Genomic DNA, 21709 nt, shown 5'->3' on the forward strand with positions numbered 1-21709 from the left:
TTGTATTTTTGGTGGGACGATACAAATGAGCTCTTAGTATTAAATAATGTTCAGCATAATATTTCAACAATGCTAAAGTATTTAGAATAACTTACATCTTTGGTATCGTTGCGAAATGTTAAGCCTTGTTTTCCTAAAAACAAATTCCACGAACAATTTCAAGAGGCCAGGCACGGCCAGGTGGGTTAAGGCGTTCGACTCGTAATCTGAGGGTCGCGGGTTCAGATCCACGTCGCACCAAACATGCTCGCCCTTTCAGCTGTTATAATGTTACGGTATCATCTATATAAAATGCGTTATCCAAGTTTTCTTTACCTAAGTTCTTTATCGTGCACTAAATTAACTATTAAATAATAATTATTAAATATCATTTGCGAATTATACATAACTTATTATTTGACCCATATCATGAGGTGAAATTATCTACTAAACAAAGAAAGCGAATTTACATGTTAAATTCTAGCGCGCTTATTCACTTCATTTTTTAGTGAAAAAAGGCTTTAGGGCTAGACACAATTTAGTATCTACTGGGTGTTAAGACATCTATGTTTTCTGTTTTATTTATGTAATAAATATTTTGTTTGGCCTTTTAAAGTTGTCTAGACATTTTATTTCACACTTTAAAAGTAGGCCTGGCATGGCCAAATGCGTAAGGCGTGCGACTCGTAATCCGAGGGTCGCGGGTTCGCGCTAAACATGCTCGCCTTCCCAGCCGTGGGGGCGTATAATGTGACGGTCAATCCCACTATTCGTTGGTAAAAGAGTAGCCCAAGAGTTGGCGGTGGGTGATGATGACTAGCTGCCTTCCCTCTAGTCTTACACTGCTAAATTAGGGACGGCTAGCACAGATAGCCCTCGAGTAGCTTTGTGCGAAATTCCAAAAAAAAAAACATCTTTAAAAGTAATCAGTCCAATTATCTCACTCTGGACGTCTTCATTCATTGGAGAACTTGTTGTTTTCTTGAGGTCTGTCTATATTGTGCTGGTAGAAAACTAGTGTTACCTGGAAATAGGGACACTTCCTTTCTCTCATTTTAATCATTGTTTTGGTTTTCTTTTCACATTACAAATAAAATGTTTATTTGTATTCAGCTTTATAACATATTTGGGTCTATTTCACCCTACCTTGAACAAGATATTAAATCTGTTCTTCCGAATACTGGTTCCATAGGTGGTTCAGTGATAGGTTTACGCTAAATTCCGTGTCTTGATTCTTTCAGGTGCACAAAATGCAACTACTCCACTCTGCAGTTTAGCACTAAGAAAATAAACCAAATATTAAATCCGAGAACTCATCATTGTTGCAAATACAGAGTAACTGTCCTTTTTATTTCTAAACTTGGAACAAAGTACACGGTGGTAAAGTTAAGAATATGCCTCTGTTTATTGTACAAATTTTCATTTTATAATAAATTAGAACTTAAAGGTTTTTTGTTTTTTTTTTACAGTTTTGCTAACGATCTAGTTGAATCGACGTAATGCGTTTGATTTTTTGATGAAGCGTAGTTGTTTTTCATATTTACCGCGACTTTTGAACTTATAGAGTTATTAATTACAGAGGGCGTATTTGTAAATTAAGCTAAACTGAAATTAACCCAGAAAAAAAGGTATGGTGTGAAGTAAGCAATATAAGGTAATCTCTGTTGTTTACTGTTTTTATTGTTGTAAGGGCAATTAATTTCATATCAGAAAAATTACAGAGATATTACGTCTTTAGCCCTGTCTATTGATACTTGAACTAATCGTGGACGCCATTTAGGTGGATCAGGCGCTCACTCCCTCAAGAAATTTATAAGTTGCTGTGAATTATTAAATACTTATTTACAGTTGGACTTTGCTTGCGATTGTGAGTACGTGTATTTAAAGTTGTTTCTGTGAGTTTGCGTTATTATGTATTGTATGGAAGGATAACGTTAGGAATAAGATTCTACGTTTTAGAAGACTACGTAATACTTCCAACCACAATAGTCAACCACATAGCGTATATTTAGTTATAAATTATTGTTTGAAAGCACATGTCTAGCAACGTATTTTTAACAATAACATTGTAAGTGTAACAGTGCAAAACTAACAGTATTAGTATTAATAACCTTCTCTCTTAGCAGGTATTAGATAGTTAGATAAAGTGATGTGTGTTACTGTTGGTTGTTTAAAATTGTATTTTTCAACAATCTTAATGGCATTATTTGTCTCGTGGGTATCATTTTGAACTGAATGATGTTGATCACATTAAAAAATACGTAACAATAAAGTAGTGGTATAATGATAAATTTAGGAGTGAGAGGTAACTATGATCTCTTGACCCCATTTTATTTGTCTTCTATTGCTTAAAAATAATACCTACCATAAGAAGTTATATGGAATGGTGTTAGTTGAAAGCATGTTTAACAAACAAGTGTGGCATTTATGATTAGTTAATGTGAACCATTAAGCCAGAAACAGAAAAGTGGAGAACACTCCATAAGAAAATCCTCAAGACATTATCATTACTATGAGAGAAAGAGATTTGTTTTTTCAGTGTGAGTTTTTGTTCTGTCATGATCTAGTTCTTCATGACCTTGTAACTAAAGTGACAGAAGTTCAGAAATAGCAAACGTGTCTTCAAGCTTTGAATCCAGCATATATCTCACAAAATGGATTTATTAAACTCAATGCTGGAAAGGTTAAGTATTTCATCCTAAATGAATGTGAAAATGCTAAATAATTTTTATTCGTGGTTGATACCACACTGAGAAAAGTATCTGTCTTGGAATAATTAACTCGTGAATTCAAATAATACAAAATCCTAAAACAGTTTTATTTATTTATGGAAGACAAGGGTAAGTCAGGCATGGAGATTTCAGCCATGATACTAACATTTCCTAGTGATAAAAGACATTCTTTGTAAAGACTGTAAAAGTCCAGAGTTACAATGATACATTGAGAATCCTACATTGGAATTTAAAATCTTCTCAAGAGGGAGAATTATTTTTTTAACTTCTTACCTTGTGGGTGTCATTTCCTTAATTTTTGTGGTGCCAATTTTGCTTCTTGTTGCAAAGAGGTGGTAACTTTTTTCAGGATGGTGCAAACTCTGCATTCTCTTCTCTGTTAGTCCAAAAAGGTGCAAGATTCTCAAGAGCTATATTGGTGCACCTCTTCTTTGTTCATCAGTGACTCAACAGACAGAGGAGTTAGCATCATTTGTATGGCAGTATATTTACTCTCAGAGATGCCTTAAAACTAAAGAGTTTGAAGTCCAAGACAGAAATTGTTGGTGCTATCAAGTGTTTGTTGAGGGCAGCATTCCTGGTTTAAAGTTCTGAATGCAATAGACCAATAAAATTGGATAATACAAGCTCAGAATCCTACAATAGATATTTAAGTTAGAACTTTGAAAGGCCTTCAGATTGATTTAAAGACTGAGAAATAAGCAACCTTCAATTTATGAAGATACAAAGGTGGTTGCCACTGCAATGGACATTCATTCACTTCTGCAATAAGCTCATCATGGTAAAAGACGAGAACTTCGTTTGAATGTGAGTCAGACACTGAAGCTGTAGTTGCAGATACAACAGCAGAAACTAGGTTCAAGGCAAAATTATTTTAAAAACTATTAACAGTGTATGCAAAGGCATAAATTGGCAGTATTGGGTAGCATTTCATATTTACAAAATGTTTGGATTTCTTTGGTCTTGATAAAATTAGTAAGGTAACCAGCAACAACTGCAAGACATTTTCAAGAGTATCAATATGACATTTTAGGCAAAAAGTTACTAAATGAAGTTTTGCATCTAAAGACAATCCTGGTTGCTAAAATTAACCTTCACTTGTTTATATGGGGATCTCACAATAATGAGAATAACCTTAAAAATAGTAGACATTTACAAGTTGTCATATTTCTTTGTTAGCTAGAATTACTTGCTGAGAAATCACTTTTTCCATATTAACTATTTTCTTGTTTGCAACAATATTATTTTGAAGAGATGTTTTGAGTACATGTATTTTGATTACTGTTAGGCTCTGTGGTAGTATAGCAGAAATTAAGCAAAATTTAAATGGCTTTCATAGTGTTTAAAACTAGGATGATTAACTGGAATATCTTGAGAAGTAGTAAACTTAGTGATTGAGAGGGTGATTAAAGTTAAGGGATAATTTAGGGGTAAGGAATCAAAAGCAGCACAGATATAATGAAAGGTTGAAAAGCTTTCAGGTGATGATAAAAATCTATTTTATTTATTCCTTATTAGAGAGAACATTACACTCTTGTAAATCCACATTTGAATGTTTAAGGAAGTAACTCGAAGTAAACTGCATTTGAAATATGAGAGCATGCTTCCCCTGCACAAGAAGTGAGGGGATGCTGCTCCCTTGCAACTTCACCACTGCCAGAAAGCATTTAGTAAAATTAAGGAAGGAATTACAATGCACCATAACCAAATTTAGAATAACTCTTCACTATTCTTGTGATTCCAGAGATAAACTTTCTGAATTCCAGGAAACTTTAGTCTTAATAATTTCTCAAGTAACATCCCTAGTGTTGAAGTTAATAGGTGTAGTTTGTAGTTCCAAATGTATTAGTATGTAGTAGTAGCATTGAGTAATAGTAATTTAGGGATTTCACTTTCTTTTGATTTCTATTTACTGGTTATTGTAATAAGGTACTGAGATAACATTCTTTATTTCATTAAATATTTTATTTTTATTAATTGCTATAGTTGTATTTATGCTGCACCATCACTTTCCAAATGTAATGTGGTAGATATACCTCTGGTTTATGTCTTCATTTATATCTGTTACTGAGTATACAAAAATATATATACATTTATGGTTGTGTTTTTTACAGTTAAAGACAATAACAGTTTTGGGAAACCTTATGTAAGTTTGAAGAAATACCTGAGAATTTTCTTGCAGCCTTATAAAGGTTGCTTCAAATTACTTATACAAGTGTATTAAAATTAGATTTTTCTCAGACCTAAAAATTAGTTTTTTGTTTCCATTTCTGACCAATCCTATTTTATTGCAGTAACCCTAAAATTTTCTTGTTTTTATAAAATATTTTATCTTTAAAATGTTTTGGAATTCTTGTTACTCATTTGTAATGACTGGTAGAAGAAGATGTGATCTTTGCTAGCCAATATCTACCATTGGCATAGGTAGTTTAAAAAGTTTCAAATACAAAAAAGGAAGATTAATGTTACATGAGATTAAAAGATTTGTTGAGTGTACCTTGTGAGTGAACTCAACTAATTACTTTGCTCTACCTACTTTTGGATGTGTCAATAATAACACTTCTGCAAGCAAGTCATTAAGAAAAGTCAGCAAATAATCGGAGATTTATTACTATTCATGTTATATCATCTAGAGTAATATTTAGCTGAATTTACATGGAGACATTTGTTACATGATAAAGATACATTTACTTTCATTCTTAATGCAATCAAACATTTTTGGTCTCCAGAAACAATTGTTTCTTGTGTGTAATGTGGATAAATCTGATGCTTTCTTATTAAGTTTTGTTTGTTGTTGTGAAAAGAAAAAAAACAACAAATTAATCTAAATAAACCATATACATTTAATATTGTATTAATAGGTTTTAAATTTCTCATACATTTAAGTGATTTTAGTGACCCCTACATTAACATGTAAGTACCAAAAGTTTTTTAATTCCATTCAATTTTGTGAAATGTCAATCTCAAATGCTGTTATATCACGTTTGATCTTATAAAATGATGTGAATTATGTTTATCTTTTACATTTTAACCATGTTTTAATAAAAAAAAATTGCCATGTTTATTCTCATTGGTATGGGTATTTTTATTTTTCAGGGTATCATGGAGAATGTAAATCTACAGATATTAAAACAGCCATTGGGTTTTATACGAGCTATTCAACTTGTAAGTAGTGATGTAAAATTATTTGCCAGTGTTTAAAATATAATTTAAATCATTGAAACAATAATTATTAGTGATTGTTGGAGAACTAAGCAAAGAGCCTCAAGCTTATTTCTGATGTTCAAAGTTATAACATTAAAACTGTTAAGACAAGATATTTATGTTTGTTCCTGAAAACTACATAATGTAAGGTTAACTACTATATAATTGATTAGTTTCATATTATATTTTTTTAAGGTCATTTTTAGACCAGCATTTAAAAACTTTTTAAAACCTAAATACATTGTAGTTACTAAACTTAAGTTATAGTGGAATTCTGTGTTTTCAGTGTAGTTATTTATGCTTTTTTTTTTTGGGGGGGGGGGGTTCAAGTGTATATATACAAGCTAAAAAAAATGTTTGATATCCTCCACATAAAAATTTTAAAATAATTAGCAACCTTTGTCCAGCAGTAAGTCTTCAAATTTACAATGCTAAAATCAGGGTTTCGATTCCCCTCGGTGGACTCAGCAGATAGCCCGATGTGGCTTTGCTATAAGAAAAACACATTTACTGAAAACAAACATTTGAAATGTCTTCAGGAGGCTTTAGGAATTACACAAATAATATTTGGATTTTTGGAATGAAGAATAGTTTTTAATCATAACATGATTGCTTTGCACTCAACTAGTAATGAAACACTATTTTTACAAACAAATTTTTAGTAAAATATTTCAGTAAAATATTGGTTTTTATTGTACAATATTCTTGTAACCTTTACTAAAAGTCTATCAAATTTTGTGAAGATACACATGCTGTATCAAAGGTTATAGTGTAAATACTTGACATGTGCTTATGTGTAGATGAACTCGTATATTATACAAAGTCCATAGTGAAAGGGTTAATGTATGATATTTTTATTGTGTTTCATTAGTTGAATTTATATCAAGACAATTGTTTTGCATCATTAGCATAGTATGTGAAATGCAGATTACTTAAAATTCCTCAGCTGGTCAAACCACTCAAGATGTTATTGATTCTATAAAATTCTGGGTGAATGTACAGAAGAATATGTTATAATATGTAAACCACACAACATCTATCATATCCATTGCTGATGAAACTTTCTACCTACTATCTGATATCATCAAGCTAGTTGAAATATGACAGACATAGTAATAGTCTAGTTTTTATTTGAACAATTACTGTTATGTTGTGAACTAGATTACGTGAAGTGTAACTACTATTAATTTTATTCACAACATTTACAAACAATATTTGGGGTAAATGTAATAAACAAAAGTATTTATTTATTTTTAACACCTATTATTTACTTTTTATTATTCTACTTGGATTAACTGACAAACCATTAAGATAGTGCTGTTCATGTAGAGGGTCAAGCAACCACAGCATCAGTGAGAGAAAACCACTTTAGTAGTTATAAAAAAAATTTTGTTTGGAAGCAAAGAAGGATATTTTGTAATATGTCAAACACACTACATCTGCCATCTCCATTGCTGACAAGGCCTTTTGCCCAGTACTAGAACTCATCAGACCTGTTGGAATATGACAGACGTAGCAGTGGTCTAGGTGATGTTTATGCAATCAGCTTTCATGAACAGATTTAGGTCATAAATATCAATAATGATAAGAATGCTCATTTGATGGATCAATGCATTCTAATAATCAGTTCTATTAAATTGAAGACTTAAAGTTAGACCAGTATATGAAATTAACTAAAATTTTTCTAGAGTAGTTATTGATAATTATAAATGGGTGTTTTCTTAAAAAGCTTTAAATGAATTTATATGAAAGTAGTATTAATAGAGAGTATGATCACTTGGCATTGCAAGTGCCATGAGTGTTACTAACTATAAGTATTTATAAACTAAAACATCATAAACAAAGATGAATACAACATTGCCTAATTTTTGGATGGTTGTAAATAAAAGTCCTGAGTTACTACAATCTTCCAATGCCCATTTCAACAGTCCAATTATGCACAAATGCTTGTATACCAAATCTGGCAACTTTATGGTATGCTTTTGTTTGTAATAGGATAAATACCTATTTCAGTCCAACTTTTTGATGTATGTAGTGGTTGAACGAAGGTTGTGACTGGAAGCCATATCTTAATGAATCCATACCCTTGTGACCTTGTTACCAGATGGAGTTTCATCTTGACTGTGTTGTTTATTGTTACCTGCAGCTTGTGGGTGACTTTTGTCATTGACCTTTGTGTTTATGAATAGTCACCTGTTGTAATCCAACATGCTTTGTTTACCACATCTGGTGTACAACTTGTTGTAGGGCTCTTTCTAGATGATCCTGGATCCTAAATTGATCCATATTCCAGTGTTTTGTAATGAAATTAAATAAAATTGATACCTCCATCTTGGAAATTCTAAATTGCCATTCAAGAAAAATATTTATGATCTGAGTGTTTGAATATTTTGTATTGGAAAGAGATATACATATAACAATTTCTGTGATATCACACTACTAAGAAATGCCAAGTGATATAAAAATGTATTTGTATTGCTAGGTAAGCACCTATTGCATGTCCCTTTGAAAGCAGGAGAAATCCTTACTCTCACCTATTGTTTTGCCAACTGACAAATTACCATGATATGAATAAACATTTGCATATAAATGGTTCAAGTAGTCATATTCATGTTATTTGTTTGTTTTGGATATACAAATAAACAGGGTACTTGACAAATTAAATATACAACCAACATCAATTGGTAAAATAACATTATTAATTCTAAGAAATTTTGTATGAAAGTAGAAAAAGAATGTTTTGTAATTCAAACATGTTACAAACATGGTGCTTCATCTGCAAGTCAAATTTTTAGAATAAGGGTAAAAAAAAACTAATTTATATATTTTATTTCTACTATAAATTAGGTATTGTAAGTGTGATTGGCATACTACAAAATATTCTTTATTTTCATATAACACATAGAATTACTAATGTGTGTGTGTGTTTTGTTTTTTTTAATCCCACTGATGTTGTATGTTTTCCACTTGTGACAGATAATGTTTGTATTTACCTTTGTAACCATCTCGGAATTTTTCAACATGTCATTTATGATTGTTAGTGGTAATAAACTTTTTTGGATTTGGAAATATGTAAATTATCAATACATTTAGTCACTTGACAAATAAAGTGAAATTATAATATCGAATTTCCACATAAAATAAAGTTATTTCAGAACACAAAAAATTGATTAGTTTCATATTCTTTTTTTTTAAGATTACTTCATAATCTTTTATTATTTTTAGAAGTGACATAATGTATCACTAAGTTTTAATATAATTAAATTTTGTTTGTGTCTTAGATTTTCTTTGTCATTGATGCCTTTAGGAGTGTTAATTTCTTAATGTAAATGCTGTTTGTTTTGGTATACATTACAGCCACTTATTATTTGTTAACTTAACTTAGTCATTAAGAATAGTAATACAATAAAGTTTCACTTTAAATTAGTGTCTTCAGCTTATTTAATCATGCAAATTTTTACTTTATTCCTCATGTAACAGATAATGTCCATCTTTGCTTTTGCAACAACCTTAGGATTCAGTACCCACACATCATTTAAGGTAGATTGTGGTAATGAAACATTCACACAAGTGGATTTAACTTTTGGATATCCATTCAAGTAAGGGGTCAACAAAATTTTCTGTAACTGCAAAGTATTATTTTGTTTATAATGGACTCAATTGTATAACTGTTATGAACTGTGTAATGATTAAAGCTTAGTATGCGAATACTAGTAAATTTAAACTAAAAATATAACTGTTATGTGTAATAACTGTTTTTAGTACTGTGTTTGGTAAGTTAGAAACTTGCAAATAAGCACATTTTTAAAGAGTGTCATATATTGACTGTTCTGGAGAACTTTTGATGTTTAAGTTATTTGTGATGAATTTAATTTTTTTCTTCCTCTTACTACTGTTTTTCATGTGAATAATTATTACTGTGGTCCTTTTAACCTGTGAAGTTAAATAACCTGAGTGCAGATTTATATACGAAATATTTTTTAGATTGTCTCATATTTCTTCTTTGTTTAGATTGTCCCATATTCCCATAACGTTAGATTGCAAAGGTAATGTGAGCATTGTGAAGCTGCCATGGGACTTTTCAAGCAGTGCAGAATTCTTTGTGGCAACTGGAGTACTAGCATTCTTGTTCACACTTCTTGCATTAGTCATCTACATTTTTTACAGTTCATTCTACATAAATAATCAGTTGGTTCCAATTTGTGTAAGTATGTAGCTCCAAGTCATTTGTCCATGGTTCTTGAATTAAAATTAAGGTTTGAAAGGTGGATAAATAATTACATTTTATTTACACTCCTTTGTATTTTTGTTATTATTAAAAGTGTATATCAAGTTTACATGTACTTTATTATAACCCTGCTTATTATGAATTAACAAGTTATCCTTATGTATTACTTCCTTTCTCTCAATTCTTGCCATTGTCCTGTGTATCTTTCCATTTGATCTGGTATCTCCCAGCATCCTTGTCTGCTCATTTTTGTTCTTTTTTGGAAATTATCTAGGTCAATATATGGACCATTCCTCACACTTTGGTGTTGTGCTTCTTGCATCATTTTGTGATTTCCTGCTCAGTTGTACATTGTCTTCCTCCTGTTGCCATTCTCAGTATGTTATTACAACTCTTAAGTGGATTATTTTTGTTTCATTTTTCAGGGACCTACTTTACACATTATAGATTCCATTCTGGCAAATGGTGCTATTCAGGTATACTGATGTTCAGTTTTTACATTGTGAGATCTATAAGGTCTATCACACTTCAGAAATTAGATGTTTCACAAGACTGTTTGCAGGTTCTTCCTAACAGTATGTTCATATCGGACTATACACTTGTGGACTAATATGAGTAAAGCATAAAGAGATCACTGCTCATTTCTAATGTTTCTTAGATTGCTGGAATTGGGAACAGTCTGCTTTTCAAAATAGGGTTTTTATGGTTAGCTGTTGCAATTTCTCTGGTGATGCATTCTTCTGGACTCTTCAATGCATTTCTTACTCCTCCACCTTTTTTTTTTTTTTCCAAGTTTAGTATGGGAGTCCTTACCACATCCCAGCCTCCAAGCCACTAGTATGGTGGATCTTGAAGGAGTACTCTTGAGTGTACACAATTCTAGTTAGTTTAAAGTAGGGTGGCAGTATTCTTCCTCTGTAGAAGGTGTGACTGTTCTCTTGTTGTGAGCCTAATATTTTATTCAAGATGCTGCCAGTCTTGACTGAATTTTTTCTTCTTTTTTTCAGTTGTCTTCTCTGGATGGAACCCTCTTTTCCTCTGCTGGCTTGATATTGGTTCTTGGGTAACTGGTTTTGGTTGAAGCTGAACCAGCCAACATAGGTTCTCACATGTGGGCTAGGAACTTTAACTTGCCACAAACTGGATGTTGCATCTCCAATGCTGATTGGTGTTGGACAGGAATTGACCTTCCATACTGTAATTCCACCTTCCTTTCATCATATAATGCACATTCCTGGGGTTAATTGTTTCAGATTGTGTTGGATTTGCATAAGTGTTGGTTTAGGTTCTCAGAGCATATGCTTCTCTTTACTTCTGGTTCCCAAACCTGAGATGAATGGTTAAGGATCATTCTTCTGCCAGTAGCTGATTGAGTTCCTCCTGATGCCACTGGTCTGAACTGGAGTTAACCTCTCAGGTATGGTCTGATGAACCCTAGCTACATTCCTCTTCCTTTTGAATTTAGGATGGATCAGAGGTGGTTCAGTTTCCTATGGGTGTGTTTCCTCAACACATATGCTTTAGATGTGTTTGAATAGTGCTTATTTAAGTTATTTTACATTGGTCCCTCTACCTGCTTAATGTTCAAAACTAATATTTTTCTACACTGAAAATATATTTCTAATAGATACTTACCTCTTCTCACACTTCCCATCTGTTATTCCAGTGTTGTTTTAGGTGCTTAATCTCGAAGTGAAGATTAGGTTCAATTACATAGAGGGAACTAGCTACAATAGGATGGTGTGTCACACTCCTGTTGATGAAGGGTTGTCACATGGTAATTTCCATGCTTCAATCCATCTGAACCACATGGAATTAGGTGGGAGTTTTAAGGCAATTAAAGTTTTATCAGATTGTTCTTATTCACAACTAGTGGTGGTTTATATTGTTTTTACTTGTATGCGTGTGTTCGTAAAGAGTGTAACTTAAAAAAGCATTCCTTTAATTTTGATTGCATTTTATACAATGATTGAGCATCATCCAAAGATTAATTGATTTTTTGGTGAATGTAGCTCAAAGGTCGCTTTGAAGGTCAAACATTTTCATTATAATGAATAAATTGAAATTAAAAATAAAAATAAAAACCTGTAAACATATTGAGACAGAGAATTCTGGCACCAAGACCTACAATTTTGAATACAAGAAATTATTTCATGTATATGTTAGTTTGGTTTCTGCAAAAGATAAAAACACTGTTGGTGAAAAGATATGCACTTTCTGAAAACCTTTTCTGTTATTTATGAAATAATGTTTGCATGAAATAAGTAGTAATAAAATATTAGAATGCTGTCTTAACATGTATTTCAGCTTAAAAATCTACTAAAATGAAGAGTTTACTTCATATTTTCCTTTATAATATACAGGTTTGTGTAGCTTGCAATGATGGATCATAAAGGACTAAAAATATAAGCCTGTTTTGGATATTCTTAAAAAGATTGCTTGATGAAATAAGCTTACTAAAACCTTAGATAATGATACAATCATAATTATTTTTTAATGACTGGAGACTCAAACATTTTTATTTCAACTTTACTATTTTTTTTTTCTATATAGTGGATTAAACTTGTGAAATGAGTAATTTTTGCTGAAATTCCAGGATCTTGTTGCATCTGTCGTGTTGAGTGTGTTGTGGTTGTCAGCTGCTAGTGCTTGGGCCCATGGAGTCAACTATGTCAAGCACTATGCAAATCCTGCTAACTTTTTTGAGTTTATCAATTTGTGCTCTGATGACCAGTGTGAAACGACTTACACTGGTAATTATGCATCTCTCAATGTTTCATTGGTAAGTTTGTTTCCGTTCTATTAAATACCAGATCTATAAATAGGAATTGGCAATGTGTAGTTCATCAATCAAACCTAGAAAGTTCATATGTAATTTTGAAAATTTTAACTTTTATGAATTTGTATTTATTCCAGTGGTTATGGTATTTTAGTTTTATGGACATGCTTTATTTAATGCTACATTTGTAGGATCTAGTATGTGTAATGGTGAAGCACAAACTAACTGTATTGCTTAATGTACAAAAATTTAAAGGTACTAGTAATTTTCATTATTGGACTATAAAAGTGAAACTATATCCCAATTTGTTTTCAATGTGTGGAGATACTAATCTCCATATTTTAATCTACAACTTCACTTTTATTTTAGCCAATAAAATTTTTTTTTATAGGTAATCATCAAACAAATATTTTTATTTTAAATACAAGATTTGAAATTTCATTTTGCTCTAAAAGTCAATTTAGCATAACAAACTCAACGTTTAGAGTTTCTTATAACTTTTAACTTTGGCAAACTTTCAGTAAACAAATCTTTTGCAGACAAAAAAATCAGAATTTTTAATAAAGTGTTTGTACTAAAAATTTCTCTGTGAATATATGGAGTCAAGGAGTTGAATTCTTAGAGTGCAAAATTATTAAGGCTAGAAATACTTAATCTCAAAATTATCAAATTTCATTTGAATTATCTCAAAAACATCTATCTTAATACATTTCAAACATCTTTTCAATAAAACTTCTGTTTTTCTATCCTAACTTTATACAGAGTTGGTCAATTTGACTGCTTAGAGTGCAAAATTATTTTCATATTAAGGTTAGAAATACTTTTCTTAATCTGAAAATTATCAGATTTCGTTTAATAGCATCTAACACATTGTAATTAAATTTCAAATATTTTCTTGTCAAACTAAACTTTTTTTGTTTTTCTAATCTAACTACAGAATTGGTTGATTTGACCAACTTCTTGACCACCATAAAAAAAATCAGTTACTTTTTCATTTAAAAAAAACACTTCAAATACCAACAAAAAACAACATATTCTTATTGTAAACAGCTTAAAGCTTATAACAGTATACATTTGTTCACTTAAATTTTATTGTTTTGTTGCCTTTTGACAAATGTCTAACTAATAATTCTGCCTAACAACTTGTAAATCACTTAGAGAACAAGTAATTCACAATACCTTGTTCAAGCATGTAATACACAAGGTACTCACAAGTGTAACTCGTGAAACACTATTATTATGATTTTCTTTTGTCTTAAGTAACCTAACAAGTATCTAATTTTTACATTTTAATTACCTTTATAAGTTACAATCTGCAATCATTCCAATAAATTTTTTTTGTTTTATTTTCTTCATATTCTTCAACTGTATTTTAGGGTAAAGAAAGTAAGATATAAAGTTTGAAGTATTAGTAAAAGCAAACTTTGATTATTCATTTAGGAGGTTTTAGAGGTTATGCAAACAAAATGTAAAAACTATGTGGTGAAAAAATGTTTTCATATCATGAAGATCACCTTTAACTCAAACTGACTTCATGCAAGTACTTTATTTTAAAATGTCAGATTTCCTTGTGTATATTTTACTGAAATATTGTGAAACTTAATGAAGATAGATTTAATACCTTCATTATTATAGTATAGTTTTGTGGTTACATGGTGGTTATAGCATGTCAGTGGCACAACAATATCTCTGCAGACTTGCACAACCAGAAAGCAGGTTTTAATACTTGTGATAAGCAAACCACAGATAGCCCATTGTGCTTAATAACAAACAAACAAGCATGGTGGTTATAAGGCTGGTCAACTGTGGGCAAGTTTAAAGCAGTAAATTCTTTCATAGTCTTATGTTTTTGAACCAAATTTGTTTTGTTACAGGTTGAGGGCAAAGAAAAAAAAAAGAATATTACCATTGAATTGTGTTAGTTGCTATTACTTCTAAAATGAATTGGAATACATATAAATTTGATTGTATACTAATTTCTATATAGCTAGCTATAGAATTGTGATTAACTCTTTTTAAACATATAAAAAACAATTTATGTATTGATATTGTTGATACCATTTTCTCGTTTTATTCACTTATTGAATATTTTTTCATAAAAGAACTGCAGTGTTTGAAAATACAAAATAATTTGTTGTGTAAAGTTAAAAGTAAAGTATACAGTTAAAAAAATTACATATTTCAGTGGTTAAGAATTTCCATCATCTTTAAGAGAGTAGAAGAAACACATGAAGTTTAATTTTTATACAAGAAGTGTAAGTGTATACTTTGCACTTGTACAGTACCTTCTACAGAATGGGTTCTAGAAATTCAACTCTGTGACATCCAGGCCTATACCTCTATTCAAGATAATTGTGTTGTAACAATTTCTAAACATTCTTGTATATGTAATTCATTTTTCAGCTTTAAGTAATTTAATCTTATCTCTCTCACTGTTATACGAAGAGTTTACCACATGTTCCACCAAGACTGGATTACTAGTTTTTAATTTTTGTACTGCATTCTCATGTTCATTAATTTGTCCTTGGAGGAACATGGAGCTAACTCTTTCCTTGTATAAAAATGGAATTTGATGCATTATTTCCAGTGTCAAAAAGATTGTAGAATTTTATTTCCACTGAAACTTGGAGATCTATAATTATATAGAGTATTTAACTGTGTATTTTGCTTTTAATTTTATCCAATAAATTATTGTACATTTAACTTTACATGTCTTTCACAATTGGATGAAAGTGTAAGTAAGCTACATAATTTTTGTTGTTATGATAATAGTCAGTCATATTTCAGATTTTTGGATTTGGAAATTTTCTGCTCTGGGCTTCCAGCCTCTGGTTTGTGTATAAGGAAACAAAATTCCATGAAGAACCAAGTCAACAGCCACAGCAATGTTGATCATACTCTTCGTTTTCTCCTCCTGTGATGGGTGGAACATCCTGAAGATTGTCCTGGCATTGAAGCATTAAGTTTGGAACTAGCCTTAAACTCAGTGCCTTATGCTCTGAATTAATGTTATAAGCTTCACTTTCATTAATTGGAAATAAATTCATGAAACAGATAAGTTAATAAAAGTAGTAGTGAACAAATGTTTGACTAAAATTTACCAAACTATAAGCTTAATATACTGGTATGAATGTTACTTATTAAAGGTAATGTTAGTATGTTTTTTTTTACATATTTGTCATTAGTGACATAAAATGAAGAAAAAAAGTCAATTAAATCATTTATCCTTTAGGATTACTATAGTAGAAAAATTCATGAATTTGGTTATTATTAAATTTGAACATATTAGATGTTTAATGTAAATAAAAATTGCTGTTTAACTTTAAAAAACATTTTGAGTTGTCAAATTTATACTGAAATATAATTTTTTTGTTTAAAAAATGTTGAGGTCTTATTGTTTATTAGTGATGTAACATTTCACCTGATTATTTACATTTGTTCCAAAGCATACAAAGTATATTATGAGGCAAAATTGTCAGTGTCCATTTTTTATCAAGAAAACTATATGTTCATACTATTTTGTGTCATTGGTACACTGGTAGTATTAACCATGACATAACTTTGGTCTGAAGTGTGAAACTAGTTACACATTACAGGATATATTAATATACTTTTGTAACAGCTCTCCATTGTTTTATTACCTATGTAAACAATAAAGACGTGAGTACTTTAGGAATATTAATTTTTATTGCTCAATATTTTAGTTTCCTCTGGAATATTCTACGATGTTCATAACTGTAGACTAACATGCTTGAGAAGAAACTAAAGGAAATTGTGTAGTGAGAACTGAAAAAAGTCCTTAGTTGTCAAGAAAAGGTCATTCTTTTGTTCTTTTAGTATCTTTTGGCTTGTTTCTCTTTGTCAATTTTTGATAAATTTAAATAGTTGATGATTTGTTTCATATTAAAATATTTGCAGTTGCCCTTGTGTCTCTCTTCATACCAAAATATTTTTGGCATGGTTTCAAATGTCCTACCTTACACTGGAGGAAAAAAGTAAAAGCTGTATGCAGTATGAGTGAAAAAACTATTATAACATTTGTTAGTCTAGTCTGATTCATTGAAAATGTGAATGGAAACAGAGACAAACATTTAAATGGTGCCCCACATTGCATATAAACTGAAAACTTATATTTTTTAGGTGTTCAACATGTAGTAAGAGCTTTTTATTGAACTATTAATATAATTGAAAGATTTTATAGATTAACTGGTAACTGACAAGTGCCTTATTTATATTAGCTTCCATCTTTAATACTGCAGGTAAGATATAACATTATAATTATTAGTCTTCAAATTGCAGTAATGTGCTGAATACTTTATGGTTTGAGTTTAATTCTAAATGTTGTTTTGTTAAAATCATCAGTACATATGAAAAGTTTAAAATATCTCCAGTTTGAAAAACAAAGTTTAATATATTTGAAAAATCAGTTTTACGTGCCAAATAAAGTGTTAACATAACATATCAGAATACATAATATAGTTAAAACAACTGTGGCATGCTGTTGAGGTGGCATGTAATTAATGTTACTAATTTCAAATGACAATGGAAAGTTCATTCTGTGTTTGACTGCAAATGGTTGCTTAATACATTGCACCTAGTGTTTCTAGGTTAATACTACATAATGCTAAGTGATGATGCGAGTACTACCCTCACATATGCTTGAATTAAACAACCATTAATTAACATTTTATGCTAATTAAACATAAACACATATTTTGCTAATGAATAGAAATGTACCAGAAACTATTTCCAGATTAAAATCCACTAAGTTTAGTGAAACATGCAAATCAATTTCAGATAAATTACATAAAATTGAGTACTGTAAAAATTTTGGTTATCTGTTTGTTTGTTTTTTGTTGTTTTTTTTATTTTCATTAAATATACAAGTCAAAGTTATTAACTGTTCTTTGAATACAGAAAGTTGAAATTTTAATATCGGATTAGTATCAAGAGAGTTTTGTTTAAGTTTCAGTCTGTTATATTTTACATAACTGATCTAAGTTGAAAATGTTGTGTATTGATACAACTTACAATACCTAAAATTGTATTAAACAGTGAAACACAAGCTATTTGTTGATATGCTTTTCTCTACTAGCTTAAGTCTTACCATTCCACTAGAATAATTTTGTTAGCTACCAAGTAGCACAGCAGTATGTCTGTGGACTTGTAACACTAGAAACTGAATTTTGATATCTATGGTGAGCACAGCACAGATAGCCCTTTTCTTCTTAACTACAAAGGAACAAATAATTTATCATTATCAAGTTATCTGTCAGCTGATTACTTAATAAATGTTTCTGTAAATCAGTAATAAATATTACAGTATCCCTTTGTTTCAGAACTGGAGTTTTTTTACATGTGTAGCATATAAAGCAATAATTGTTTTTATCAAAAAGAAATGTAGCATGTTTTTTGAGATCCAGATTTTATAAGAGTAGGTTTAATATTTTTGCATTTCAAATACCAAAATATAAATGTTTCACTAAAGTATTTTAATGTATTCAGATATATTGAGCTTCTAATAAAAAAACACAAAAAAACTGTGCAAAACATAATAGTGTAGTACAATGCCTGAATTTCACTGATGTACTTTAGTAGCTCATGCAAATATACAATAGAATGGCTTTGATGTATAGGTACATTCTGAACAGCTGATTAAAATTGTTAAAATAGTATGGTATCTGATGAAAGTGAATTTACATTCTTTAATATGTGATATCACACATTATAATATTCATAACATTTACAGATTGTTGTGGAATAGTTTTTTTTTATATTCGACTAATTTGTGAAAAACAAGTTTGGATGGACATATCAGAACTACTTGGATTCTGGTATATTTATGTTCAGTAATGAAGAAAACATTAATAGTGCCTTAGTATTTTGTACAGATGTGTATATATAATAAAGTAAGTCAGGAGCTTCTCAGTTATATTTTACTACGAAACTGTTATTTGTATTTCCAGAATCTGATTTTAAGAAGTGTAATAGAAAAGCATCTTCATAGCTTTGTAGTTATACATTAGCCGTTCACACACTCAGAGTAAATGATATAAGAGTAATACAACTAACTATTACTGTCAGGGGTAGAGTGACTTAGCTGGCAGACCATGAGATAGTGTTTTTAATAATTAAGTAAATACATCTGTGTGTGTATTAAATTAAACAAGTATGTTATTAATAGATGTCTCTATAATTGAAGCAAAATTATTCAATAAAATGGAATTGTCTTTAATACTTTTTACAGGGGTATGGGTTAAAGTGCATATTCCATGACCTTTTACAGATGTCATTCAACATTGTATTATGTATTTGGTGTCAAAGTTATCACCTATTTATTTTACCATACCTTGCTGATTGAGTGACTGCTCATGGTAAAGGGATATAAGAAAAACTGTAGATTTGAGTTTTTGAGGCCCTAATTGTTATGAAAATCCATTATGGTAAGCTGCATGGTGAGCTTTGACTTGTCATAGTTCAAGTCAGACTGACATCAATTCGAAGACACATCTTGAGTACAAATACTTTTTTGAAACATCTGATGTTTGGTGTACAACCATCTTTTACATTTTACTAAATGCTTGCCATATTTTGTGTAGATACATAACAGATTTGGAACTATAGTGAATTTTCTTTTCCACTACAGGATTGATGAAATGTAATGAACTTGAGCATCTGTTGTTAATAAAATTTTGTATTTTAAAATTTAATCTGATGGAGCTTGCTTAAACTGTAGGAACAACTGTAAGTTGTAAAAGTGTTCAATAGTTTAGTTTTAAAACAATAACTTGCAAGTGAAAGTGACATTTTAAAGTAAAAAAATAGTGTTAGGTTGGTTAAAGTTACATTTATATGTGAGTGGATTTTCAAGTTTAAACTATATACATGTGCATGTGTATTTGAATGTATGTAAAATAACTGTTTTTTGCTCTTTTTTTTTTAAATGAACTTCGTAAAGCATAATGTTTCTACTATTAAAGATGCCTATACTTTGATGTGCACAGTATGAAAAGTTTTGTTTTGATAATATTTTAAAATGAAAAGAAAACCAGTTAACAAAGTGATATTGTTTCTTCAATTAAATCAGTCTAACTTTTGGATTTTTTTTCCATATGATAAATTACAAACGTCTTGCTAGCCATTAAAGTTTGTTGCATGTGTCCCTCTTCAGCCAGTAATAACTTCTGTTTGGTCCCAGTGGTACTACCATTTGTGTGTGTTTGGAGAAAAGAGATCATTCATGCATTTCACCTTAATCACAACTATACTGATTACATGTTAGTATTTATTATGTTGTATTGTTGTCATTGAAAAATATTATTAGTGTGGTATTGTTGTTGGAAGTAATAGTGTTTCTGGTTCTGGAGTAGTTTGAAAGACCAGCTTTTGCTGTAATAGTGTGCTTTTGTTTGTGTTTATTATAAGTATATGCACTAATCAGTTGAGTTAATAATAAAACTTGTTTGTGCTCATAAACTTAGTAAATGTGTGTCTTAAATTATGTTTGTGATGGCTCAATAGTTAGGTTGGGGACATGACGTTTAACAATTAAGACTCAGTATACTTGGGTGGTAGAGTGCAGATAATCTGCAGTGTAACTTTGTGTTTACAAAATCAAATGAGAAAACATTGTCACACCATTCTTTGTCTAGAAATTCATCAAGCATTTCAAACGAGACACACTTCATATGTGGATAAATAAAATAATGTATAACAACTACATTATCCAAAAAATATTATGGTAAAATATTCAGTAATACCAGCAAAACAGCAGGCACGCTATGCTTTCTTTCAGAAACAAATGGTAATAATGATATCACTTCATACAATGACTGTCACAAAATCTACATTTTTTTTTATTACCATGACTGCAAACTATTCCTTTGCCAACACCAATGATAGCAATGGGTCCACCACATTTCTCACCTACTGGAGTGTAGTTTGTCCTCACAACATATTTATTACCTTTTTTTATTATTATTATTATTATTAGAAAAAACATAATGAATTTTTCAGTTTTGGACGAGGATAAACATACCCTTGACAAGAGTATAGTTACATACTGTACTTTATGTTGTTATGTTATAGCTCCACCCATTTTGTCACTATGTTCAACCTGTGTGTATGGTTTAATTACTGTGGTTTTTATAAAACAAAAAAAAAAAAACCATTTAAATGCTCAATAACTTAAGACGTACTAAAATTAAAAGACACGTATATTTACGTTAACATTACATATTAAGAAAGTACACTTGACGTAATAAGGTTATTTATTCAGTGACAATGCAAGTAGTCGTGGCAGTCAAATCAACTGTTGGCTGCTCTTTACGTACTAAACGTTGGGTCAGCATACACAAACTCGGTATCATGAAAATTAGTAGAATTGACCATTCTGGCGGCCAGAGTTTGTGACTCACAATTTGAGAATCGCGAATTCGAATCCATGTCGCACCAAACGTGCACGACCTTTCAGCCATTGGGGCATTATGTCACGATCAATCTCACTATTTGTTGGTAAAAAGGTAGCCTAAGAGTTGAGGTGGACGGGGATAATTGTCTTCTCTAACTTTTACTGCTAAATTAGGGACAGATATATGTAAAAGGCTGTTTAGATTTACTCGAAATTTATAAACAAGCAACAGGATCTACACATTAAGAATTCAACAGACTATGATGAAAGAAATATCAAGATGTGTTCGAAATTATTTTTTTATAACTGACTAACTTAATAGACCACAACCATTGAAATACGCGACCATTCGTTAACTTCCCTGTGTTAACATTCAC

General features: G+C 30.6%; 1 protein-coding gene across 5 annotated transcripts; it reads left to right on the forward strand.

Moving 5' to 3' along the window:
- Window positions 1-1531: 1531 nt before the first annotated feature.
- Window positions 1532-20398, forward strand: LOC143241038 (synaptophysin-like). Of its 5 annotated transcripts, none has more exons than XM_076484496.1 (6): window positions 1532-1607; window positions 5808-5876; window positions 9396-9514; window positions 9927-10119; window positions 12740-12925; window positions 15710-20398. In XM_076484496.1, the coding sequence occupies exons 2-6, from the start codon at window positions 5814-5816 to the stop codon at window positions 15812-15814; spliced, it is 666 nt and encodes a 221-aa protein (XP_076340611.1). In that variant the 5' UTR covers window positions 1532-1607; window positions 5808-5813; the 3' UTR covers window positions 15815-20398. The 5 variants fall into 5 exon arrangements, with proteins under 5 accessions (XP_076340611.1, XP_076340610.1, XP_076340608.1 ...); XM_076484495.1 differs by having other exon boundaries at window positions 1547-1633; XM_076484493.1 differs by having other exon boundaries at window positions 1593-1850.
- The last annotated feature ends 1311 nt before the right edge of the window (window positions 20399-21709 follow it).

This window comes from Tachypleus tridentatus, chromosome 13 (assembly GCF_004210375.1).
Source record: "Tachypleus tridentatus isolate NWPU-2018 chromosome 13, ASM421037v1, whole genome shotgun sequence".
Classification (NCBI taxonomy): Eukaryota; Metazoa; Arthropoda; class Merostomata; order Xiphosura; family Limulidae; genus Tachypleus; species Tachypleus tridentatus.

Excerpts from the sequence above, each read along its gene's own strand:
- LOC143241038 (XM_076484492.1), top strand. The coding sequence starts at position 4,807 with ATGGTTGTGTTTTTTACAGTTAAAGACAATAACAGTTTTGGGAAACCT. Across the intron at positions 4,858-5,807 it reads ACAGTTTTGGGAAACCTTAT|GGTATCATGGAGAATGTAAA; the intron begins GTAAGTTTGAAG and ends TTTATTTTTCAG. Across the intron at positions 5,877-9,395 it reads TTATACGAGCTATTCAACTT|ATAATGTCCATCTTTGCTTT; the intron begins GTAAGTAGTGAT and ends CTCATGTAACAG.